General features: G+C 36.5%; 2 protein-coding genes across 2 annotated transcripts in view; one reads left to right on the top strand and one right to left on the bottom strand.

The window, feature by feature from the left end:
- LOC134806774 (uncharacterized) overlaps positions 1–27803 on the bottom strand; it is a 123600-nt gene that overhangs the window by 69655 nt on the left and 26142 nt on the right. The gene's annotated exons all lie outside the window — the stretch shown is intronic.
- LOC134806681 (uncharacterized) lies at positions 1747–27723 on the top strand. The gene is made up of 12 exons (XM_063780007.1): positions 1747–1928; positions 6141–6267; positions 7434–7577; positions 8440–10014; positions 10459–10677; positions 21121–21134; positions 22111–22212; positions 23976–24246; positions 25036–25359; positions 25456–26064; positions 26903–27094; positions 27557–27723. The coding sequence occupies exons 1-12, from the start codon at positions 1812–1814 to the stop codon at positions 27706–27708; spliced, it is 3846 nt and encodes a 1281-aa protein (XP_063636077.1). The 5' UTR covers positions 1747–1811; the 3' UTR covers positions 27709–27723.

The following is a 27803-nucleotide window of genomic DNA, read 5'->3' as shown; positions in this document are numbered from 1 at the left end:
TCCAGACTTTCTCGTCGCTCAGCGACAATATTTTTTCGAATTCCGTAGATTCATTTCCAATGTGCTCGATAGTCGTGTGAGGCACGAAATCTGTGAATTTTTTTGTTTTGATTTTTTGCCAATACCAACAAAAAATACAAGTGAGTGTAACCGTTGTGATCGAAATATTTTAAAATATGTCTCACGAAAGTTTAATTTCGATCCCTGACTGTACGTACGGGGTACATAATATAAGGCTAAGTTTACATGTAGGTAGGTACATGGGCTTAAAGTGGGCGGGTTTCATACATCCATTTCATTATGCCAATCATTAATGTACTTAAACGTAACGCAGTTTGAATAGGTACCTACCTACTCACCTGAAATTTGAAAAACATGGGACTAAAATGTCTCGAGCCATTTGAAGCCGACCGTAGGTACCTAGATAAATAGTTATGTGATGATAAGAATTGATAAAATTGATAGCTGCGCGACGATCATATTATATGTAAGCCCTTATGTGAGTACCTACCTACAGCTAACATGACATTCTTACCTACCTACTTTGAATTAAAAGTAAAAGGTAGAGTTAGACCAAGCTAAGTTGGCAGCGAACAGTACCGTAGACCGGGGTGACTTTGGAAAATTTGGGGTTACTTTGATAGATTTAAAACGGCCATAGAATTACTATTATTCATTATTTACTGAAAATGTTCCTGTAACTAGTTAGATTACTATATATTCATATTCACCTACTGTAAAAAATCTCGCATAAATATATAATATGGCTTAAAAACTAGAATTTTAAAGTCCCCCCTGCATTTGAAAGTTTGCGCAGTCTGAGCTATCAAAAACGCTGCCAGCTAGCTTGGTGTAACCTACATTTGCGGATCAGCACTTAGGTAATATCAATTAAGTAATAGTTTTAGTGTCTTTGATTGTATTTTTTTGTCTTCTGTGTGCATACGTTTTTGTTTTAGGTTTTATGTTAGGACATTTATTTTAGTGTATACCTATATGTTAATTTGTACAATTTCTTGTCGTTCTATAACTTTTTGTTAACATTATGAATTAAATTTATTTGATATCAAGTTAGCGCATCATTTATTCCCATACTTGATCAATTTATACCCATATTTGATCACACCGAACACTCAAACACATCGTGTTGGCCTTTAGATAATTAGATACAATTGATAACCTATTGTCAGAATTTATCAATAATGTTTTGTAAACAAAGGCGGCGGTTTAGCTGAATTGCGGCAACCGGTTTAAACCAGAACAGGACTTAAGTAAATGTAGGTAACCAGGATCCTAGTAAATTATTGAGATTATCCCTATATTACAAAATAAACATAATGTCTGATTAAATCAAACAATTATCGAAAACCTCTTAACAATATTCCACAAGATTCGTTCATAGTTAAGTTTAAGAAAAACCCCGTACAAAACCAAATAAAATAGGTACTTATGGTTACATTTACTATGTATTTTACTTTTGGACTGAAGATAAGTAGTGGTTCTTATGAACTTTTGTTGGAAATTTTACCTTCTCAATACAGTATGCAGTTAATAAATATCATCATTAGTTAGGTATAACATCGATTGAGATGATGTTATGCCATTCCTAATAAAACCATATATACGTAGCTTCGAGTTATTAGTAAACCATTGTACGCATAAATGAATAGACGTGTCTGTCACATACTCGTACCTACATCATATGTGAGGCTAACGCAATAAAAAGTTATCAGTTTTGTCCGTAACGTATCAAAGACTGCACTGCCCCGTCCTCATTTATATACATTTTATTCAATAATAAATGTTAGTGGATGAATAGGATGGCTAAAACAAAGGATATGAAATCTAAAGTGAAAATGGAAGGTGAATTCATCCCCCCGGACGGAGGCTGGGGGTGGATGATTATCATTGCCGCTGGATTTTCTAACGTGAGTTTAAATAACCCTTAAATCGTTATTTCTTATAAAATGTGTGGTAAATAATCGTAATAGCAAAGTGCAGTTTTAATTGCAGTACCTATAACTGCAATTTCTGTGAAGGCTAAATCACAAACCAAGTTAAGTGCTTGCTGAGGTTTCATTCGTTCGGCATTTAGCTGGACGTATAAAACATCAGTGTTCAAACTATAATAGTTTGAACACTGATGTTTTCCTTCTTGTTGAAGATTACAATCTAAAGAGGTAAAAAGTATTTATTTATGTGTCACAAGCGTGCGGCCCGCCTGATGTTAAGCAGCCATCGAAGCCTACGTGCACTTTCAACTCTAGTAGAGTTACGTTAGTTAAATTCTTAAAAGAGTTTATTGGGAATAAAATTTATCAATTTTCCGAGCAGTCTCCTAGTATCCAAAAAGTAATATTTTTATGACAATCTATTGTTAAGTTTACTGAGATTTATTTGACTGAGAATTCAATTGTAGATTTTTTTTAATCGTAAAGGCGTGCACGTGCTAGACACTTCAGTAGGTTTAAAATGGCACTTAAGCAATAATAGATTGAGGTAGGTAACTAGGTACATAACTATTGCACATACCTACCTATTAAATACCTACCTACCTTCTTGTGACTACTTAGAGACTAGAACTTTATTCGGTATGAATCATAGTGGTCTAAGATCCCACATATATGGTCGACCTTCACCAATCTGTCTGACGGCTGAAACTATGAAAATATGAAAGAAAATATGTTCCAGGACATAAATAAATAGGGTTGCCTAAAGAAATATGGTCAAGGCTATTTTTAATAAATTTTTGAAAAAATAAATTTTCCGGCAAATTTCATCGGCACGGTCACTATTATGTGGTTGCCGTGTTTAAAGAGGTGATTTTATATTGATAATTGCACTCATCTGTCTGACGCTTGAATTATACATCAAAATGATGGTAATTTTATTGCAAATACAATGGTATAGGGTTGCCTGCGAAAATCCGGTCACTTACTTACTTGAAACTCATTTCGATCGTCAGACAAATCGGTGAAATTTGCCGAAAAATTTTTTTTTTTTCAAAAATTTATTAAAAATAGCCTTGACCATATTTCTTTAGGCAACCCAATTTATTTATGTTCTGGAACATATTTTCTTTCATATTTTCATAGTTTCATCCGTCAGACAGATTGGTGAAGGTCGGCTATATGGGGGATCTCCTACTATAGCCTCATAGGAAAATATTCATGTCTAAAACGAGACCGTGCATTATTATTACCAGACCAATAACAAGGTACTGTATTAGATGAATGCTTGTTATTTCAAGAATATGTTTAGGTACTCGACTCTTGGAACCTTTTTTATTAGGCTGTATCCGGTTCGGTTATGTTTTCATAAAAAGATACCTAATACCTACTCAAATCCAAGTAGGTATGTCATTTTTTTTTTTTTTATTGAGAAAACCAAACAGTCATATAAACATATGTTATGTTATGACAAAACTGCTAATTTTTTTACGAATAATACGTGAGACGTGTTCTGTTTTTATTTTTAAGTATGTTTTTTGTATTTGGGGTTTCACGTGGCTAAAAATATAGTGACATTATAATCTTAAGTTTCATTTACAAATTAAACTTAACCTAACTTTAACTTTAACAGGTTTGGTGGTCAATCACCAAACCCGTCGGCATTCCTCCAGGCGCAAAGGTGCCCATTACGCTCGCCACATAGAACGCCACGTTGGAAGCGATGGACAATCACGGCATCAGGAACGACCCGGAGCGAGGATCATGACCAATAAAATTGATCCCTCTGGGGTCATCCATTAATTACGTCACACGAATTTCTAGGTTTTTTGACCACTCCCCCCTCCTTGTCACACTTGGTCACATTTGGCAAACCCCTCCCCCCTAGTGTGACGTCAACTTTTTTCAACGCAATCGGCCAATCGAATTAAGTACCTATTATTAATATTTTATCAAAATATTTTTGAAAAAAGAAATATTTGTAATTTTATAACCCAAAACTGAGTGGGAAAAAATATTAAACGAATAAAAACGATTATCATTCCTAAAACTTGCTATTTAACTGTACAGCGACAATTTAAATAAATTTTCGGTTGCTGAACTTGCTGATGAAGTTAAAGTGACGTCACAAAGTTTGTGACTCCCCCCTCCCCCTTGTCACAACATTTTCTTGACCCCCTCCCTCTTCCTAAACGTGTGATGTAATTAATGGATGACCCCTCTCCCGTAAGGGTTTCTTTTTTATTTTTAGCCGACTTCAAAATTCTAGGAGGGGGAGGTTCTCAATTCGGTTATATGTTGTTTTTTTGCTTTTAACCAACTTCAGAATTCCTAAAGTAGGAGGTTGTCAATTCGGTTTCATGATTTTTTTAAAGATTGTTAGGTACCTCAGAACTCCGTCATTTCTCACCCGATTTTGAAAATATTTTTTATTGCTAGTATACCGGATGTGGCCTGTAATATGAGCAAAAAATTAAACAGTATGCTGTACTCCTCATACTGACCAACATTTGTTCAGCGACTTTAAAAAATAACTTGGGGTATTGATTTTTAATACACTTTAAAGTTTATTCTAAGACGCAATGTATTGCGAATTTTGTTATGTTTAAGGCGTGACAAGCAACGTCAATCACAATGATATGGCGAGGCGATGGCGTCCATTGAAGATAATATTTATTTTGTATGAAAAATAGGGAGTCTAAATACTTCATAATTTTTAAAAGCTGTTGAACAAAAGTGTCACCGTTTGAGGAGTACAATCTATATTTTAATTATTTGCTCATGTTACCAACTTACAGATTGGTTCCTTTCTTGTCAAAATTCAGTGTTGATAATGGAATCCGTGAATAATCGAGGGAACTCTTCAAATCTTATTAGGTACCTATAGGTACATATATTATATAATGTATACTTAGTGATTTTTGTCAACAAATCAAGCATTTACGTAAATACATACCTACAATGCGTAAATACGTTAAAAAAGTGACATTTTATGAAGTGCAAATGAAAAAAAGTGAAAATCAGAACGGAACACGTACTTTTTAGTTCATGTTTGGCGATATGTCTTCTTCGTTAAGTTTGTTCAGCAAGCAAATTTTTTGTCAAGGTTGAGTTCCTGATAATGGATTCCATGAGGAATTGAGAGAACTTCTCAACTCTATTTTGCATTTTTTTTTGTATTAATCTAATAACCAAGCAGGTATATATATACACATTACTTAGTGTAATTTTTTGGGTACATTTTAAGTTAAAATTGTATGCTAAACTCTTTGTGCGAAAAACATAGGTACACCCGGTTGCAAAAGCAGACGCTTACATTATGTATGAAATTCATCATAAAGTGCCCATACAATTTTGCAGCTGGCTGTACAAGCGTCTCAATTTAAAACGCAAAATCCGTGATAACAGCGTGATTAATTTACAAATATCTGGGTGGACCGAGCTTTCCTCGGAAAACATATAAAACTCGAAAATGCCCGTTTTTTTAGAGATAAGACCTAGCTAGATCGATTTATCGCCCCCGAAAACCCCTATATAGCTAATTTCATCGAATTCGTTAGAGCCGTTTCCGATATCCCCGAAATATATTAATAACCAAGAATAGCTCGTTTAAAGTTTTTTAAGCGGCAATGCTGCCGCGTAGATTCTTTCCGTGTACGTAGCGCAGGCTCTACCTTTTCATTCTAGCTTTTCAGGCTTTAGAGGTTGATAAGATTTAGGTAAAGAGCCATTACATAGCTCCAAGGAAAACAGATCAGCAAACAAGGAAGAAATCAGCTTTTTTTGCAATTGTTTGATCTCTAGTAATAAATTCACTACGGCTTTCAAGTTTAACCTCCAAAATATCTGACCTATATTTGTTTACTTACCTACCAACTTCAGTTGTTTGTACCTTAATCGTATAACTTTATAAAGCTAAAACTAATTTTGACCAAACAGAAACGTCTGCAGCGAGGGATACCACAAATTTTTATAATATTAAAGAAAAAATGCAAAAATTATTAAACTTGTTTTCATTTTTTTAAATTTATTTCTTAATACATTCAACAAATTATGACAGCGAACAAAGCCCCCTAAAGCTTAACTGCCGCTGTAATTTTTAGTGTTCCGTACAAAACTTTGTTCACGGAACACTTATTTTTATATAATTTTATTGTACACATTTTAAAGCTATGAAGTATTCCATTCCAGCTGTCCGCTCTGCCGATGCTCCAGCAGTTCGGGCTGCTGTTCCGCGACAGGTTCGCCAGCCTCGGCATCACCAGCTCGGAGACCACCACCATCATAAACATGAACTCGGCGCTGACCTCTTGCGTCGGTGCGTGACGCGCCTCGTGGTCACTACCATGGCACATTGAGTATTCCATTTTTTATAACCTGCGCTAAATATTTACTTTTTAAACACTTGTATTTTAAATAATTTAGTTTGTTTCTCACTCAATGAAATTCCTAATAGGTAGGTAGGTATTAAGCATTTTTAACAAACAACCCAACTATTATACAAGTTGAAGAAATTGCGCGATCTAGTAGAAGAGTTTTGGGACTGAAACCACTTGTGCATGGACAAATCAGCTTCAAGCAGCCAAGACTTCAGCCAGTCCATAGCTGACCATAAGAACGTCTTACTAACCGCAAGTTAAACGGTAGACGTACCGTTGTTATAACTATAACTAAAAATTCATTCGTTACGAAGGTACATACATAAATTAAAGTTGATCCATTAAAAAAACAATAGGCTTTGCGATGCAACTTATCTGATTAGGCGCCTAAATTAAGAAGTGGGTATCGGTATTTCGTTATAAATACCTTCACTATTACAATTTTATTACTCAAGAGAACTGGAAACGACTCACGTTAAGTATGTCCTGTTACAGTTTTAAATGTCCTTATTATAATTACATCACATTTTTTTTATATTCATGATTATGAAGCCAAGGCAAACGCTACTATAATTTTCCGTAGCTAGTAATAGGACTATTATCAGTGCTCTATGCACTTGCATTAATTAGTGCTCTTATAAAACTGAAGCCAGACGCTGAAAGTTAATTAATTCAAAACGTCTTTGTTGTGACTATAGATAGGAACATGTCTTATGTACACTTGTAGAGTCAGCAAAACTATTTGGTAAGCACCCTTGCATACAAATATATATGTACTCTTCCTTTCTTACTAGAATATTAATTTTTGACAAAAAATAATAGGTAACCAATCTATATATTTAGCCTAATTCCTCTCATGCATGTCTGGAAGCCTAATTGTGTAATAGGCTATTTTATATACAGTTTACGTATACGTATTAGCATAGTTTATATAGAAAAAATATAAACATTCCAAATCCTGAGGTTTTTCGTTACTGCAATAAAATAATTTTAATGTCCAATGTCTTATAATGTTCGTTAATTAGATTATGTTATTAAATATAATATCAAATATCAGTTAACATTTCTATTACCGACATCCAACTAACTTTTTTTAATTTCACAGGTTTAGCCAACGGGCCAGTATTTAAAACATTCACCTACCGCCAAGTGTCGCTGACTGGAGCATGCGTGGTCTTCATTTCATTAATTCTATGCACATTTTCGTACAACTTCGTCACCTACCTCGTATCGTTTTCTATACTGTATGGTAAGTGAATATTTTTTATTTTTGTTTGGTTTACGCGAGATGGCCTTTGATTAAGCTGCCGACGCTCAATGGTGTTGGTTTTTTCCTACCACTTTATTTAAGAGACATCTTGTTCACATAAACGGGTCTTCGTCTGGATGTTATGCCATACCGAGGTCACCGAGGAAGATAATAATTGTTTATTTTGCTTCGGGGTACCTACTTAGCTAATGAACAAACGCTAGTGTGAAAACGTTGAATGAGTGAATGAAAAAGGAAAATACTTAATCCATTTAAAATACCAATAATCAATATAATCTGCAATAGTACCAGTACCAATAATATGTATATGAAATATAATCATCATTCATTTGTGTGGGGATTAAACAACTGCCAATAACAATCCCAATTCCAGTAATATCAATACATTGTGACCACGCCTCGCAAGCGTCATCATTTCATAAGTCGTAACAAATTTATCTGATAACCACTAGCTCGTCGTGCAATCATTTAATCGAAGAATGATTACAGTTGAACGAATAAGTATAGGATACTTATATAGATAAATACATACTTATTAATATACATAGAAAACATCCATGACTCAGGAACAAATATACCTATGTGTGACTGTATTTTTATCTCATTATTGTTAGTATAACTACTTGAAAACTAGGATAAACTGTTAAAAGAGAGATTAAGGTAATAACTCACAAGCGAATAAAAAACATGAAGGTCATTGAGTGTCATGGTACTTTATGGTCATGGTACTTACCTATGTCCTGTATGGTTAAAATTTGATTAGTCATCGATGATTTCCTGTGTCAGAAATGAGATCAAATATAAAGTTAGAATGCGCCTAAATTTAATTTTATGATTTCAGGTGCTGGATACGGAATAAGCAGCTCAGCTAATGCACTTGCTTTAAACACTTACTGGAAGAATAGAAGACGTCTAGCGACCGGCCTCTCATGGACTACCACAGGTCTTGGCCCTATGTTATGGCCACACATTATCACCGGTCTGATCTATCTCTTTGGCGAACATGGATGCATTTTTCTTATAAGTGGGTTTTCCTTACATGCCATCGCTTGCGCATTGCTACTTCAACCAGTGGAATGGCACTGCAAATCTACTAATCGAGAAAATGGCGACGAAGAAAAATTGTTGGGTTCTGAACAATCTGACAAAAAGGATAAAGAAAGTGGTTATTTCAGCAATATGTCAAAATTTAAGAATTTCAGTGCTTTTTCCAGTCAGTATATTTATAATGAGGATGATCCAATTAATCCAGGATATGAAATCACAGACCCAGGAGTGCCCATGATGTTGCGTGCCAACGACGGTTACTTCAGTCAATCACGACAATCGAGAAGCAGGCTGTCGTCAAGGGATGCCTCAGCTAAAACTTCCCGCATGAATTCAAAAAAACCTTCAATGTCTAATTTAGCTGAAAATCGATCTCGCAAATCTTCTACGTTATACCTCAATGAATCTAAAAAAAACTCTGCAGCAAATCTGGGCACACTAGCCAACGAACGAGAAAGTTATAAACCCAAGCTATACCTTAATGAATCTAAAAAAAACTCTGCTGTGAATTTAGGAGCCATGGCTCAAGAAAGAGACAATTATAAACCAAAGAGAAAAACTTCTATCACTCAAACGCAGATTCCAGAATCAGAAATAGAAGACTGCCCGACACTTAAAGCTCCTCAAGATCTTAAAGCTGATGAAAAGGCAGCTGTTGAAAATATAGACCCAGAAAAAGCTAAAGTTATTGCAGATAAGGCTGAAAAACATTTAGCTGGCAGTAAAAGTCTAAAATCATTCAAAATGGAGGGTCAGTATGGCGAGACATACAACAAAAATAATCATAGCAACATATCGCTTAAAAATCAAGACGATGTTGATGAACGAAAATATTTAAGAGATAATGCCAGCAATCAATCATACCGTACTAGATATAGACGGAAATCGAATAATTTTAATTACGAAAGCGAAGTGTTAAAACAAGCTTCTTTGAAATTAGAGCAATATTTAAAAGAGAACGAAGAACCTGATAAGTTCAAATTGTTAATTAATGGACAGTTGGAGGATGATGTGTTTGAAGAAAACACAGAAAACAAGGATGATGAAGATGATGAAGAAGAACAGCTTACGTTTTGTCAAAAAGTTGCAATATTCTTCGATTTAGATTTGCTGAGAGACTTCACTTTCATTAACTTGATGCTCGGAATCACCTTAGCTAACTTTAATGAACTCAATTTCTCTATCCTAACGCCATTTCTACTAGGTGATTACGGTATGAGTAAATCAGAAGTGGCTTTCTTTATGTCGTTGCTAGCGGGAGTGGACATTTGCGTCAGATTCTGCATCCCTTTCGTAGCTGGCAAAATCGGATGGGACAACAATTCGTTCTTCCTTTTTGGTGTCTTATCAATGGCAATGGGTAGAGTGGGTAAGTCGCTAAAATATATTTTTTTCCAAAACTGTTTTTGCAAATAGTATTTGGAGTATCCTATTAGGATGAATAATCCAAATGTGTAAAAAGGCAAGAAAGACAATAATTTGCTTAAATGATCAATATACGTACGGTCGCCATCAGACATATCAGAGCCGCCAAGGTGCTCACAAATATCTGAACACGCCTCTCTTGCCAAGGCACTAGAAATATTTTTGAGTATCTCGGCCGCTCCGATATATCTAATGGCGACTGACATAAAAAGTATTGTAGCAATTAAGAGTTTATTAATTATTATTTAAAGATCTCTATCTCTCTATCTCTATTAGAAACTGCCAGGCTTCGTAATAATATCCACCGCTGTATACTGTCTGAATTCTGAAACCAAATCAGTCCCAGTAACTTTCTCTTCTACACTCTAAATATGATCTTCTGTTACAGTTCTCGCCCACTACCAGACGTACTCGGTAGTGCTCCTAGTGGCGGTCATGATCGGCTTCGGCAAGGGCCTGCGGACGGTGTTCATGGCGCTGGTGATCCCCACCCACGTGCCGCTGCACAAGCTGCCCGGGGCTACCGGCATCCAGCTGCTCACAGCCGGCATCGTATACTTGGTGTTGGGACCTGTTGTTGGTACGGTTATTAACGCACTTACCAGACGTACTCCGTAGTGCTCCTGGTGGCAGTCATGATCGGCTTCGGCAAGGGTCTGCGGACGGTGTTCATGGCGCTGGTGATCCCCACCCACGTGCCGCTGCACAAGCTGCCCGGGGCTACCGGCATCCAGCTGCTCACAGCCGGCATCGTATACTTGGTGTTGGGACCTGTTGTTGGTACGGTTATTAACGCACTTACCAGACGTACTCCGTAGTGCTCCTGGTGGCAGTCATGATCGGCTTCGGCAAGGGTCTGCGGACGGTGTTCATGGCGCTGGTGACCCCACCCACGTGCCGCTGCACAAGCTGCCCGGGGCTACCGGCATCCAACTGCTCACGGCCGGCATCGTTACTTGGTGTTTATTTTTTTTACGATAAGCATTTGTATAAATGGATTTGTTATACAATTTCCATTCTGATATTTGACTCCCCATTCCATAAATAACAATACTTTTCCCTAAATTGTTAATTGAAAGTATCCTCAAAAAATACTTTAAAAATGTATACTTAGTCATGTTTTTAAAAAACCGGCCAAGTGCGAGTCGGACTCGCAAACGAAGGGTTCCGTACCATTATCTATAAAAACGGTCACCCATCCAAGTACTGACCCCGCCCGACGTTGCTTAAGGCGACGGTAGCGGTGGGTAAAATTTCAGATTCTGTCAATTTACCCCATTTCACACACAAGCGCACTTCACGCACACTACCTCACTTTACTGGGACAGGTCAGTGACCCATCACGTTTTTTTAAGATTGGACTTTTAGTTTAGTATTGACCACTAGCCTCCTTTGAGGGTAAAAGCGTTCCATTGAAAGATGAAAGAGAAACAATGCATTTAATCTTGCTTTCCTTGTCTGTTCATGTCACACGTGACGTACCTATTTAATTCATTTGATTATTGACTGTTTTATTACCTAATATTGCTTTGTCGAGATACGCGTTTTGTACAATTAAAGCGAATAAAACAAGATGTCATTAAGTCAGATGTCAAATGTTATTTACTACTCTATACGGTTTTTCATAAGGTGCAAAATCCATTCAATAGGAATTTAAATAAATAAAGTTTCAGCAGGGTGGCAATTCCATTTTGGCGGATAAAGCGAAACAGAATAGTTCTATCGAACCTGCTTACAAATTTTCACGAGAATCAGTTGAGAAATGTGATCTGCAAAGGAGAACATACAAAAGCATTTTTGCCCAAGCTGAAACGGAGAACCTTGCTAACGCTCGGCCAATGATGGTTTAGGTACACCTATAAAAAATGGTTGTCCCTGCTGTAATTTTAATATCTTTATATTTCAACCGGTACAGTTTTACCTTCAAAAATAATCGGTATCGCTAAACAATAGCGGTACTAAACTACTTATACGTTCACGAAATCGGTATCTGCATAACTTGATTGTTAGTAAACTAACCTGGAAAATAATCTCAAAATCACCGAAACATTTATGTACAGTCACCTGCAATAATATGTTACGTCATTAGCGCCAACTTTGCCTCCAGAGAAACTTTGCCCAAAACGACAATTTTAAACAAATTCGTTAATGTAGAAAAAATTATAATAGTTATGGCCACACTGCTATTTTTAGTAGAAAATAGGTTATATTTCTGACAAAACTATATACCAAACTTGTGCATAACTTGACTTGGGAATTTTGAGTTTGAGCGAGTTGCCTAATATAGGGTATATTTCGGCGGGCAAAAAATTTATAAATAATGAATGCAAGTAGAAAAAATTGAGAACCCTTTGACAAATATTTCCGGGTTTGAGTTATAACACATGAAGCATAGATTATGTCTATTGAGATTTAAACTAAAAAGGCCTAAATACACAAAAGTTTTAGCGGTGGGCAAGACGCACAATACAATTTATCTACTGGTATACTTTCTCGTGTGCGTATATGATTTAATGTCAATATAATTGTCAAAAGCAAGAAAATCAAGCTGTCATTTTCATTTGAAGAAGTACACGTGTGCTCCGGTGTAACCCCAACGGGCATCTGACTTGAAGAAGAATTTTGAGTGATGTCGCCAATGTATGGAAATTGTTCGAAAGTTTACATTTGAGATTGAATTTCTGTGTTGTCTTTGTGAGTAAAAATATAAATCGATAATAAATTGGTAGCTGAATTATCTAGCTTTCAAAATCATACAATAATTCAATTACTGTCAAAGACAAAATTGTTTTGCTTCTGTCTCAAACGGAACTCCATATTTTGATTTTTTGATACTTTTAGTGTCGATTTGTAGAGAATAACAGCAAATTAAAAATATAATGGCATGAAGAGTCGGTACTCGGTTTCTTCGTGAACAAATTTACGTGTAATTTAATGCAATTATTAAACATTTATTGAACGAATTATGGTTACAAAGTGAGGTCTAAATCGAAAACCTCATATACCGGCCCCTTGTTTGGGAGCCCCACTTAAATCTTTATTTTATTCTGTTTTTAGTATTTGTTGTTATAGCGGCAACAGAAATACATCATCTGTGAAAATTTCAACTGTCTAGCTATCACGGTTCGTGAGACACAGCCTGGTGACAGACAGACGGACGGACGGACGAACGGACGGACGGACGGACGGACGGACAGCGAAGTCTTAGTAATAGGGTCCCGTTTTACCCTTTGGGTACGGAACCCTAAAAAACGGTCGTTTATTCGGAACGTTTCCTTTCTAATCCAAAAGGCCTATAGTTGCTGAATCGACTACTTTCCTACTGATGTCGCTTACGAACGTTATTCTTTATTCAAGCTGTATCGATGTAAATAAATCAAAATAAATAATAAAAACTACCAAAAAAAAGCAAAAAAAAAAACGGTCACCCATCCAAGTACTGACCACTCCCGACGTTGCTTAACTTTGGTCAAAAATCACGTTTGTTGTATGGGAGCCCCATTTAAATCTTTATTTTATTCTGTTTTTAGTATTTTTTGTTATAGCGGCAACAGAAATACATCATCTGTGAAAATTTCAACTGTCTAGCTATCACGGTTCGTGAGATACAGCCTGGTGACAGACAGACGGACGGACGGACGGACGGACGGACAGCGAAATCTTAGTAATAGGGTCCCGTTTTACCCTTTGGGTACGGAACCCTAAAAACACAATGCTTTTTCTTTCCTTGTGGCTATTCGAAATGAAAAGTAGGGTGTTTAACTCGGGTGAAAGGCATCATTTCATCCCTTGGTTAACAATCTACTATGATAATATCGATCTGATCTGATGGTGAAGTCAGAATACTTAGGCTCGCTCGAATGATTCGTTTCAACGAGTCTTTTTAGGGCATTAAGTGCAGTCAGAATTAATAAACTGTGTTTTTACAAATAAAATTATTGATAGAAACTTGCTCTATCTCAAATCTTATTTGGGCCTGATTTGTATACATTACATATTTTTTTATTATTATTATTTGTTTGTCCTTTCCATATCTCGGGACCATGGGGTCCCGGACCTTTGGGAGGCATGCGTGGGGCCGAAGCCAACAGCGCAGAGGCCCTTTAAGACAGTTTACTCTAAAAGCAAGGGATACACATGGCGGATACCATCCCCGAGCGCACAATATGATACATCCGGAGATGGTCTCCGCCAGGTGCAAAGACTATTGAAGTGCAGCACTTTTGTGCTGCGATGGGAACTAAGGTCATGGGCTATTGATATGCAAGTTGGATGGACTGGATAATGGGTTATGGGAGGAGACTAGCGGACACCTGCCGTGACAATTATTATTATTATTATTTAGCCTTTAGTCGGATAATACATTATTCATGTTCATTCATATATTTCACTTTTTTTCCATTTCTGTGTGTCCGTTTGCCAGGTGGCAAAGGCCTCCTCCAATCTTCTCCATTCTGGCCTTTCTATGGCCACTCTACCCCAAGTTGTTCCTGCGACCTGTCTTATGTCGTCGTCCCACCTTCTCTTTGGTCTAGTTTTCTTTCTGTTTCCATCTCTTGGGTACCATTGCGTGACTAGTTTGCTCCACTTGTCTTTTCCTCTAACCATGTGACCAGCCCTTCGAGCAACACCGGCTTCCGACACATCGGAAGGGAGGGGCCCAAGCGATATCTCACCGTACAAATCTTTCTGCCATTTTTCGCGGGGGAAAGGTGCACACAGTCGCACTTCTCACACACTTACATACAAAATCCAATCTGTAATGACGACACAAATACATAGAAAATGACACACGTCAAAGACAAATCTTGCAAACCTCGATCTCTTTTTGTGTACGGACGAGTGACAAGTGTCACAACACGCACACTAACACATTTTCGTTGAAGTATGTTATTGTATTCTGAGAGATGAGAAGTCGGATTTGTCGCTCGACCGATCCGCAATTTGTACTGAGCGAGCAAAATCGATAAATCCAACAATATCATGAGACTAAAATATAATAATTGTGTTTGAATGTAATTAAACGTATGATATGTAAAAAAAAATATTACATGCGAAATGTAACACTTTCTTTTTGTAAATTTGATGTCCCCGACCTCTTTTTATAACAAAAAACCGAGCAAACAGGCATTTTTGTGCAGCAGTGTTCACGCGCGCGTCTGGACTCGGTCTAGTGAAAAATCCAAGTGCAACTAGTTTTATTACCCGCGCTAGATTAGATTGACGCGCTAATCTTGTACCTCAGCAGAGGGGAAATAGTGCGAATGCCGCCTCCCTTCCGTGTTGCTCGAAGGACCAGCCCATTTCCATTTCTGTCTTCTTATCTTTCTAGTTATATCCTGAACTTTATTCTTGTGTCTGATGTTACATATATACTAAGTCGAAAGTAAATTAAGACTAAAGTATTAAGTATTAATTTGACTACATTTTGTTTAATTAGGCTAGGAATTTTGTGGAGAAACAATTATTTACGTTGGGTTCATCACAAAAGGCCCATTTGCCGGTAGTGTAGAAACTGCAAAAGTGCATATATGAATGGAATTCATTCACTGCACGTATGCACTTTTGCTGCGTCATGTACAATACAATACAATTTGATATCATGATTATTGAGATGAAATACTTTAATTTTCAGGTTGGATAAAAGACAATGCCTCTACAGCTGTCACATTACATAGTTTAAACATATTCACGTGGCTCACAGCTCTCTCGTGGGGCCTCGAAAAATTCATCAGATCGAAGCAACAGCCCGTAACCGTCACCAAAGAAGACATTATTAAAACATAATTACGTAATAAATTAATAGTAAATAGGATATACATTTCATACTAATTCTAGTAGGTATTTAATATTTGATTAAAATAATTGTAGATAAGTCAAGACAAGTTTTATTCACCTGGTTATTTACCTGCCTCTGTAAAGCAACATGCTTACCTATTGAGAACATAATTAGTATTTTGTCCAACAGGTACCTACACTACATAATAAAGGTTCTTAAGAGCCCATCAACGTGCTCACTAGCGCCACTGCTAAATAATTATTTTGTGATTATTTAAATTTAACGATAGATATTTGAAAAAGGGGGTCGCTATGCACTGTATTTTGTATTTGAGTACCTTTTGAATACATCAAACTAGTTTTTATGTTGCTGGATTCGTCGATGTATGAACTCAAAACAAAACGGCCGTTTTAAATTTGGACGCATAGATTGACGAATCCAGCAACGTAAAAACTATTAAGTATGTATCCAAAAGGTACTTAAATACAAAATACAGTACATAGCGACCCCCTTTTTTAAATATCTATCGTTAAATTTAAACAATCACAATTATTTAGCAGTGGCGCTAATGAGCAAGGAGCATGATGGGCTCTTAAAATCCAAGGGCCAAAGTTACAAAACGAGACAAAGTCGGTTATACAATACAATATTTATGTTTCTTGATGTCCTATTACTGACTACATTAAAAAATAATGACCCGACCCGAACAATGCTTATAAGATGGCATAGCGATACGATACCGAACTGTCAGTGTCAAAAGTATCATACGAATCGCTCCGTTGTTTAAGTACTTGTGTTCCTTGACGTTTTTAGTTGAAGAAATGTCACTTTTGACACTGATAGATCGGTATCTGCTGCCTATCTTAGCTGCTGTGACTCTTATAATATAAGCGTTGTTGGAATTGGGCCGTAAGTATTGTATGTAATACCTTAATGTAGATTATACCAGAAAAACTAATAATTATTAACTGAAAACATAATTACATATGGGTTGTTGAAAGTGATTTTGTCGAAGTCAGTGACACGCCACCTTTGTACTACGATTACGGTGTAAAGAGCGCTCGTTGAGTAAACCGGCACTCTTAATCAATGAAGTCGATTAGTCGCCGCCGCAGGCGCAGTGCTAGGGGTCATCCGAGTGCGCACGCACACACATTTCACACTACGCGTGTGTCATCGTAAAACAGTGATACCTCGTCTATCAGCGACAGAGTGAAGTGTGCTTTTGTTTCTAAATACTTAGTGTTTGTAAAAGTGTAGTGTAAGTTTGTGTAGGCTTTAGTTTCGAAAGTTTCCTAAGTACCTATGTTGGAAAGTTTCAGGAAAACATTGTAGACTTTGATCTGAAAATTAGTTTGAAGGAAAACGATAAGACTCCGTTTTCACTTGTCACGTTTAATCAGATAAATATTTATTTAAATTATAAGTAGATACATTTAAAAATTGCCCATGTACGCATTGCATTTTATCAATTTTATGTTATTAAAAATATTAAGCGTTATATTGTATATAACGATGACATTATTTCAAAGAGTTGTGTAAGATAGCGATAACATATTACTTAAATGTTCAAAGGGCTATTAGGCAACATAGCAGCGCCTATGTAGTAAAGAGTAGCCAAATGCCATCAAAATACGAGTAATATGAACGTTTCTAAGCAGGCGTGTATTGAAATTAAAGTGTTCAAGAAATTTAAATAACAATTAAGGCACGTAAACTCCACGTAACACACCTCATTAGTAATGCTGCTGGCTGAATTATAATGCTCCAAATTTTTGACATCGTGACATAGCAAATCTTGTGTTATGTTATTTAATTACCGCCTACCGCCATTTAACGAACGAAAGAAGAATTTGGAGCATTATAATTCAGGTAGTACCTGCCTATAGGAACTAAGTACTATACAGTACAGAAAAGAAACTTCCTACAAAACCAAAGATTGACAGCGATTTAGGGACGAATCATGCTGTCCCTGTCATTAATTTTACATAAGAATTTGTCATTAATCCGCAATTAAGTAATTACAAGATAATTCGAACGTGACTACTTTATCACAATCACAAAAATTATCAATACGTAAGTCTCTTTAAACGGATCCGCTTGAGGGGTTCAATATTACATAAATACATCCAACCTTTTTCCAGTGAACTTTCTTTACGAAATGATGAAAACCCGGCCAAGTGCGAGTCGTACTCGCGCACGAAGGGTTCCGTAACATTACGCAAAAAAATCAAGTTTATTGTATGTGAGCTACTTAAATATTTATTTGATTCTGTTTTTAGTATTTGTTGTTATAGCGGCAACATAAATACATCATCTGTGAAAATTTCAACTGTCTAGCCTAGCTATCACGGTTCGTGAGATACAGCGTGTGACAGATAGACAGACGGACAGACAGACAGACAGCGGAGTCTTAGTAATAGGGTCCCGTTTTTACCCTTTGGGTACGGAACCCTAAAAATGATGTTTGAACGGGTTACTCGCGTTTTCTAAGTCGAAGATTGCTCGACATGTATCGCTCCATAACGAGTAGCCTCAACAGGAACTCCTCGTTTTAATGTTTATTTAATGTATCTCGTATATTCAATTCATGTGTCTGTGTCTCATCATGGAAGTTTTGTTATTAAAATTCCTACCTTCCTAGTTTTGTTAGGATCCTATTTCTATTTCATATCATCCTTTCCTACAGGTAGAAGTCAGGAGCAAATACCTAGAGAATCCGTGCACACTGAAGGAGGCAGTTAGCAACCTGAAGACCTTGCTAGGTTTTGTGGAGGAGCTGGGGTGGTTAGAGTAGAGCTACCTCGTTTCACGCAAAATAGGCACAGTGGATGTCGATTTGCGGAAAATGCCCAGCAAAACTAACTAACTATATCATCCTTTCCTAAAAAAAGTGTCAAAGACATAGATGTTATAGCCCCTTTATTGAGCGTAACGCTTCGATTATAATTATTATAAACCAAATATTTGTTTAGAGAATATCATACAGTACGCTGAAGGACTCTGTTGCAACTTGATTTGTTATCAGTAGAACACGATACTCTAGCTAGTACATAGATAATTGTGCCAATACACCTACTGTGTATCTAGTAATTTATCATTCAATGAACTCTGAAGGGGAGCAATTACTTAAATGTAGTTTTGTAGTTTCAATGTGAACGAATCTATGCGATACTTAGTTCGTTTTTATTTATTTAGAAAAAAGATAAACAATCTTGACGTGTCTTTTTATTGAAAAACACTTTTGCAAAATTAGTCACGGCAAATTGTTCTAATGCTAAAAAAACGAACTATAAACGAGAGAAACTTTTTTAAATCATTGTCCTTTAAAACAGTGGGGGTTCGCTGGATACGAGTACCTACTACGAGTACCTACATAAATCTAAGATTGTCATTTTTACAAAAATAATCTGCCTTCTGCGCTTTCCCAAGATCCTTCCAAATTCTAACTCTGAGAGGAATTTAGACCCTGTTACAATTCCGGGGGAATATGGCAATTATAATAATATATTGCTTTCAGAATGTGGCAAGCATTGACGTATAATATCTAAGGACTGGCCTTACAGGCAATAAGAATGGGGAATGAATGGGGCCAGTACAGCGGTGTAACACCGCTACAACGCGATTGGTTGATGAGTTCGCATCACGCGCGTGATTGGTTTAGGGCTTCAAAATACCGGACTTCTTTCAATACCGGTATTAATACCGGAACTGTCTTCATCAATACCGGGATCCCGGGATCCCGGTATTTACTATGAATCGCTTAAATTTTTTGAGTTTTATTAAAAAAGGCTCACTGTAACACCAGATATGTATGTCCTTAGCTCAGGATATTAAACAATAATCGCCATCTGCAATAATTATCATTTCACCCTCCAGGTTGGCAATGATTTTTTCACATCACCTATTCGAAACAGGGCTTTTTCTTCCCCGCTAGGAGGGATCAAAGTTGTACTTTTCTGTTCTAGGACACGTTTTTTTCTTTCTTGCATACTATTTTTTTTGGTTAAATAATACATATTTTGGAACATAACAATTTCCTCATATAGTTGATGTGAAAAGCAGTATGTGTCACGCGCAATCAAAATTATTTCGTCTTGGGCGTTAACACTTGAATCCCTCATTACTCATTACGCTCAGGATTCAATGTACGCCCTTGACGGAAATATATCATTTTGATCCCTTGTTATGTACCAATTACTATATCCGTCTTGTTGACTTCACCAGTTACATTTTTAGTTAACCTAATAAACCAGGCAATAAATATTCAAATGTGGCACCAAAAATTCGTTTGCTATACTACAATTCATATCTTTCTACTTTTTGATAAAATTTTAAGAACTACTTATATCTCTGACTTATATTAATATCATATCCTGAACATCAGAATTCATCACCAAATATTTATCTAACGCATATGCACGGATCTTGTTTCAATTAAATGATCTTCTTTAATTAAATGGGCAAGTAATCTTCTTGATACAGGTGAATTTGATCATTTTAATGGATTATAAACGTTATAATCGGCACATTTTCCTTGTTTTTGAAAATACCGGGATCCCAGTATTGCATTAAAAAATACCGGTATTGAAAAATGCGGTTAAACCGACGGGATCCCGGTATTTCGGGATCCCGGGATCCCGGTATTGGAAGCCCTAGATTGGTTGATGAGTCCGCATCACGCGCGCGATTGGTCGCAACTAGTTGCGTTAGGCTGCACGATTGGCTCAAATTCGTCAGTGACATCGCTGAACTAGTACCATTATTAGTGCCCATGAGGCCAGTCCTTAGATATAATACGTCAATCGTGGCAAGGAATTGATAATGAGATTATGAGATAAGCATAATTATTAGTCGTTCTACCTATTTATATAACAACTAAAAATGTAAGCATTTAAACTCTTTTTAAAGCTGCCGTAAAATAAAATAATGTTATTATTAAAGAGTGGTTAATGCGACGTTACAGATAAATCAGTAAAAAAAAACATTTCTTTTGGCTTATATCGGCTATCTGGGAATTTGTCCATGTGCGTCTCCCTTGCATATGAGAGCCACGGAGTTGGACAAAAAAATATAAACATTTCGATTTGCCCGCGGTAGGTAGGCCCGAAAATATATTGATCATATAAAACCTACCAAGTAGGTAATTAAGATTAGGACACACATTCACGTCTAAATAATCAGTAGCTAAGCCTGTTATCTGAAACACGTAATATATATACGTGTGTATCAAATTCAAATCAGGGTTAAAGTTGTATTAACGTTCCTTAGGTCTCTATATGAAGGCAACGACTTTCAATTATTGTCTCTATCAAAAAGGTTATTTTTACGCAGACATATATTTAGCCAGTAATAGCTAATCTTGCTCTTGTACGAAAATATTTACGCCAAACAATAAAATCTTACAATGGGTGTTACGCCTGATATACAAGGTATAACAAAAATAGCGGAGATCCATTTAAGGGCATATTCGGTATCGTGTTCAATTTAGGAAAAAGTAGAAGGAAAAATTTTTTGATGTGAAAATTTTTTGGCCTTTGTACCATCGCCCACACTGATAACTGTACATCGATGGACCTTATGCCTTTTGTAATAAGGTCCACCGATGTACAGTTAGGAGTGTTGCTGTTTGTATGGAGGGTCGATTTAGACGACCTGCCCCATAGAAAATGATTTTCGCATCTTCTACTTTTTCCTAAACTGAAAAAGGATATCGAATATGCGGGCTCAAACGGATCCTCACTATTTTTGATACACCTTGTAAGTACATACGTGGTGGGCAGAACTGACATATGCTTAAAAAAATGCATAATTGCGAACCAATATTTTAAATAATTTATAGAAATTACTTTGGCATCTTTGATTTGGGATTCTTTTAGACCTTATCTACCTATCTGTAACATTCTCTCAATCTATTGTCGTGTAATTAAAATAAGTAGCTTATTTAAATTAGGTACCTAGATATTATCACAGCTATGAGTACCTAAATACACAATACCTCGTCCGTGATAACAGGGACTGAAGTCAACCCGATAACGAGTGTCTACGGGCATCATGTCATTTAATAACATCAACGTCGAAAGCAGAGTCGACGCTACAGCAGTGAATATAACAATGCACTGAGACAGTTCTACTAAACCCAATAGTCAATAAGGACTAGTGCAATGAGAACGTTTTGCAATATATAAGTGTTTTGACTTCAATTTGGGAAGAACATTGAGTGATTGAAGTAATTGTGAACATTGTGAGGAGATGTGATAGTGGGAACTAAGTTGCATTACAATGTCTAGACCCAAAGTGACTAAAGTGCCGCCTGACGGGGGATACGGCTGGGTCGTCACATTTGCTTACGCTTTAAACAATGTAAGTATTTGTACTTTTGTTATTGAATTAACAGACCAATTCGAACGTACACTGACATAAGAATGATATCATTTAGTTATCGTGCATTTCGATCGTACTAGTCCGTATATGCATTGGCTAAAGCGAGACGCACGATAACTAAATGGCATCATTTAGGACATTAGGTTATCATTTTGATGTTTAGACACGTTCGAATTGGCCTGTAAGAATAGCTAAACTTCACAATTATTTTTATTTTACTTATTTATTATCGAGTATAATAAAAACCCAATTACTTAATAAACATAATCAAAATACATACGTAAAGTACATTAGGAACCTAAAATTAACGATATGTGTCAAATCTATCATTAGTGCTCTCTTAACCAAAAACATTTATTATAATATACACTCATTGTCATTGACACCGTATCAGTTTGCATGTAGATGGTTACATTATCGCATTAATGTATCCATCTGCATGCAATATTAACAATTATTGCTAAAGTATAGCATAGGTAACTATTTCACAAATTCATCTCTACGGTAGAGTAGGAAAGGCCATAGTCGGTTTTCCATAGTAAGTTGGCCCTTAAGTCAATTTGATTCGGGTTTTTTTTTGTGAGTACCTCTTATGGTGAAGGATATTTTTGCTGAGTATCAACATCCTACTAGTGACAGTTTTTGAGTAATGATTTTATTAATTTTTTTCTTTAATGTATTGGTTTTCGTTATGTATTCAAGCGATTTGCTTAAATTTTTTAAATAGTGTTCTTTATTTAGGTATACATCGGTACTCAAAAAACGAATACCAGTTGTCATATAAAAAAATGGAAAAAAAAAGTAAAACAAAAATAAAACATTTTTTATTTTTGTTTTACTACATTGTATACTACATTGAAAAACATCGATTGAGTACAGAACTTAACCACACACATTGCTAATTTTTGACAGGAAGTACCTTTTGGAAAATTTTGATATTTAGGCAAATAGTAGGCCAATGTTTGGCCTACAACTAGAAAAAAAAATTAGAGGTGTCACTTCTTCACCACGACATAAAAAAAAATGTTTTATTTTTGTTTTACTTTTTTTCCATTTTTTTATATGACAACTGGTATTCGTTTTTTGAGTACCGATGTATACCTAAATAAAGAACACTATTTAAAAAATTTAAGCATATCGCTTGAATACATCCCGAAAAACAATACATTAAAGAAAAAAAATAATAAAATCATAAGTCAAAAACTGTCACTAGTAGGATGTTGATACTCAGCAAAAATATCCTTCACCATAAGAGGTACTCACAAAAAAAAACCCGAATCAAATTGACTTAAGGGCTAACTTACTATGGAAAACCGACTATAGCCTTTGTCATAAAACTTGTGTAGTGTGTAGGTTAAGTAACTGTTTAATCACTCACTTACGCCAGCCAAGGTTAGCAACTAACACTAACCCGGGGTCAACCCATGGTCAACCATTAACCCAGTGTCAAATTGTGACGTTCCACGGGAAAAGGTACCTTATGGTGGCTAGCGCTTACGTCGCATAGCACCGCAATATTATTGGAGCGGCGTTAATAATAGCGTAAGCGCCAACCGCCATAAGGTACAAATTACCCGTGGGACGTCACAATAAAATTGTACTAGTAACCATGGTAACTCCAGGTTTAACCGGTTAACCCCGGATTAGTGGGCTAACCCTGGATGGTGCAAGTGGTGCTTGTAAGATTAAAGTAAAAACATAATTATAATCAAGCTAGTCATCTAACTGGTTTTTTGTCCTAGGTCGTGGTACTGCCGCTCATAGCCGGTTTCGGCTTAGTGTTTCAAGAAGCGTTCCACGACGTGGGCTTGTCAGCGACACAGGGCACCCTGATCATCACCTTGAACCATGGGTTCGGGATGCTACTCTCGTTCTTCGGCGGGCCGGTGCTGCGCCGCTTCGGGTACAGGAAGGTGGCCATCACGGGAGCCATACTCATCTCAGCGGGGCTTATGCTCACGTCCGTTGCGTCCAGTTTCTGGCTCTTCCTGTTTTCTTATAGCATTTTAAATTGTGAGTTTTTTGTACTTGTTTCTGTTCTTGTTTGTGATGGTAATTGTCAATAGTGCACAGTCTTTATTTACATACGACCGGTCTGGCCTAGTGGGTAGTGACCCTGCCTGCGAAGCCGATGGTCCCGGGTTCGAATCCCGGTAAGGGCATTTATTTGTGTGATGAGCACAAATATTTGTTCCTGAGTCATGGTTGTTTTCTATGTATATAAGTATGTATTTATCTATATAAGTATGTATATCGTCGCCTAGCACCCATAGTACAAGCTTTGCTTAGTTTTGGGCTAGGTTGATCTGTGTAAGATGTCCCCCTAATATTTATTTATTTATTTATTTATACAGGTTGATTTTGTTGTCTGACCACATTGACCATAGTGACCACACTCTGACAGGTAGCTGTTCCGTGGAAAGCATCGAGATATTATCATCATCAGCTCTTCGCGTTGTCCCGGCTGTTTGTCACGGCTTATGGAAGCACTACTTGTTAAAAAACATATTCACAATTCTCAAATAATGTTGGAAGTAGCAGATTTTTTTCCGTTTGGAGTGGACCGAATAGTAAAAGTTGTTTAGTATAATTTACACACATGTCCGACCATATTACTCCTCTTAGAGTATGATCAGACATAACAAAGTCACCCTGTATATTTATTTAATCATAATAATTGATTTCGTTTATCCAGTATTTTGTTTACCTACCTATTATACCAAAAATAAAATACCAATCATACAAGGCGAAATAACAAGTTTTAATTTAAACGTTAAAATTAATTATTTTATTATGTTTCAGCAATGGGAGTAGCATCAGTCATGGCAGCCTTCTCCCTAGCCATTAACTCATATTTTAAAGAGAAAAGAAGCAGAGCTGTTGGTGTCGGAATGTCCATCACAGGGCTCGGAACCATCTACATGCCTCTACTCATGAGTGCACTCATATATGCCTACGGATGGAGGTACGCTGTGCTCACTCTGGGAGCAATTTGCCTACACTCTTTGGTAGGAGCTTGCTTACTTAGACCAGTAAAATGGTACATGGTAACACCTCCCCAGGAAATGGTGCCGCTGAACAAAGATGATCAAGTAGAACTTATTAATGAAGGACTTCCACATAATGGTAAGAAAATACGGTAATAAATAGATTGTTTGTATTAAATATCATTAATATCATTGTACAAGAATTTTCTAAAGTTACCTTTCTAAATCATTTCAGGCACTGTACCATCGCTTCCACAACTTGAAGAGTTGAAAGAAAATGGATCGGTGTCTGTCAAAAGCCTGTCAATGAGATCACTATCCAACGGTTTAAGTTTAGAAACCAGAAATGCCATTTCACATCCCGATGTGCATAAAAAGTCTCAAGAACCAACATCGGTTTTAGAGTATAAATGGTGGGAATCTCAAGAAATCAATTTGGGTAGTTCGATAAATATATTTCGTGAGAATGAGCTTCACAAAAAGCCTGTACCAGAAAAAGAGGCTTTCATCGATAAAACACTAGAAATTGAATCAAGCAAAACACTTGTGCAAAAATTTGTTGACTTTTTCGATCTGACTCTATTGAGAGATCCAATATTCTTGAACATAATGTTTGGATTATCAATGGCTGGTTGTGTAGAGACAAATTTTTCCTTATTATTTCCAATAATTCTTAAGGATATGTTAAGATTTGAGACTTCGCAAATAGCAAACTTAATGGCTGTGATCGGATTTTCCGATACTTTGTTTCGACTAGTGTCTCCGTTTATAGGAGAGTGGTGCAATAAGTCGCCCAGAGTCATGTACATAGTCAGCTTAGCTATGGTCATCTTTATCAGGTCAAGTAAGTACAAACTGATTCAGTTATTAACTGTATATTCCCGTGCAAAAATTTCAGAGTTCAAGCAGATCTCCCATTGTCTTGTAAAAAAAAGTTTAGGTACGTGATTTTAGAGGCCCTGTTTGAGTCGAGAAAATGACAGAAGGTATCACTAAAATATCAAAAACACTAGCAATGTGTAGGTTTTGGTTATAAAAGAGGTTAGATTGATTTGATTAACATGAGTTGGCGTGATCTAGTCATCTCCCGGAAAGCTCATCTGTACTTTATGTTTCTAAAATCATCATCTTCATCAATGACGTGGCATGATACGTTTTATTATAAATAAGGACTACTAGTCTTTTGTAAATACTATAGGTCTCGGCACTAGAATTGAGGCTACGTACACAACAACATATCATGTATAATGATACCTAATAATAGCAGGATTTTCATGCCGGTAGCAAGATAAACAGGAAAATGCAAGATGAAAATGTACAATCACATTATATATTTCGTTTAAGTATTTAATATATTTCATATGGTATTTTTTGCAAGTAGTACTTTATGTAGTTATGAGTGTACTTAATCATAATACCTCAATTTTTCTAGGGACATTTATAATCTCTGGCTCTCTGCTCGTACGCAATGCGGAAAGAGAAAAGTCGTAGAATGTATAGGTACCTACCCTTACATTCCACGACTATTATCTTCCCGCACAGTAGACATTTATTAGGGTGCTTTCATTCGTAAAAGACAAGCGAAAGCACGCTAAAATGCCCATTACAAGATCTTATTATTATTCCATTTCAGCCAGCTCAAGAGGCATGGTTGAAAACTAAAATTAAACTTCTTTTTTCAGTAATGTTATTTACAACTTCGTTCATTGGAATGATATTCGTAGCCCTAGCAATGGGGATAACGAAAGGGGTACGGACGGTCTACATGAATATTGTGATACCGAACTACGTGCCCTTAGAACGACTGCCTTTCGCCTCTGGAATCCAGATGTTCTTCAACGGTATCATTATTATCACGCTAGGTACCGTGTTAGGTAAGTACCTATCATTTTATTTAAGCATTTATTTTTCACCACACCAGCTCGTATAGGATCTCTTTATTTTTCAAAAACTTATGAGAAAGTTGCATTTTATTCACAAGAGTGGCAAAGTAATTTGATGCAAATCTTGAGTTGTTTTTAATTATAGGTATTTTATAGGGTCATTGCGCTAGTTTTACTCCGGTGTCAGTTTCCGTCCACTTGACGAAATTTTAATATAAACCTTCATTGCTGCACAGTCTTATTGAAATCCTTAATACCTAAACAATTTATCTATCCACATAAAAATAATATTTCACAAGAAGCAAATTATAAATGAAATGTATTATTTGCTAATCCGTCAATAGGACGGAAACTGACAACGGACGGGAAACTGACGCAATTACCTTATTTAACAAACACTCAAAATTATAATATCGGGTACCTATAACACCGCATTTTTTTCATGTTTTTCAGGGAAAGTCCGTGAGCTATCCGGAAACTACAGAATACCTATCGTTATCTTGAACTGTGTCACAATGGTCACTGTAATAATGTGGGGTGCCGAGTTTCTCTACTTCAAGTTCAAGAACAAATCCAATGAAGAGGCAAAAGAAACGACCAGTTGAAGGCTGAAATTAACCGTTAGGAATTATTATTTTAACGAACCTTTTCGAATGCTTAGGACAGGCATTCGTTATAAACTTGTTCTTTAATTAATAAG

Source organism: Cydia splendana, chromosome 3 (assembly GCF_910591565.1).
Source record: "Cydia splendana chromosome 3, ilCydSple1.2, whole genome shotgun sequence".
NCBI classification, from domain to species: Eukaryota; Metazoa; Arthropoda; class Insecta; order Lepidoptera; family Tortricidae; genus Cydia; species Cydia splendana.
The sequence above is the reverse complement of the archived record's forward strand: the minus strand, read 5'-3'. Positions and strand labels throughout refer to the sequence as shown.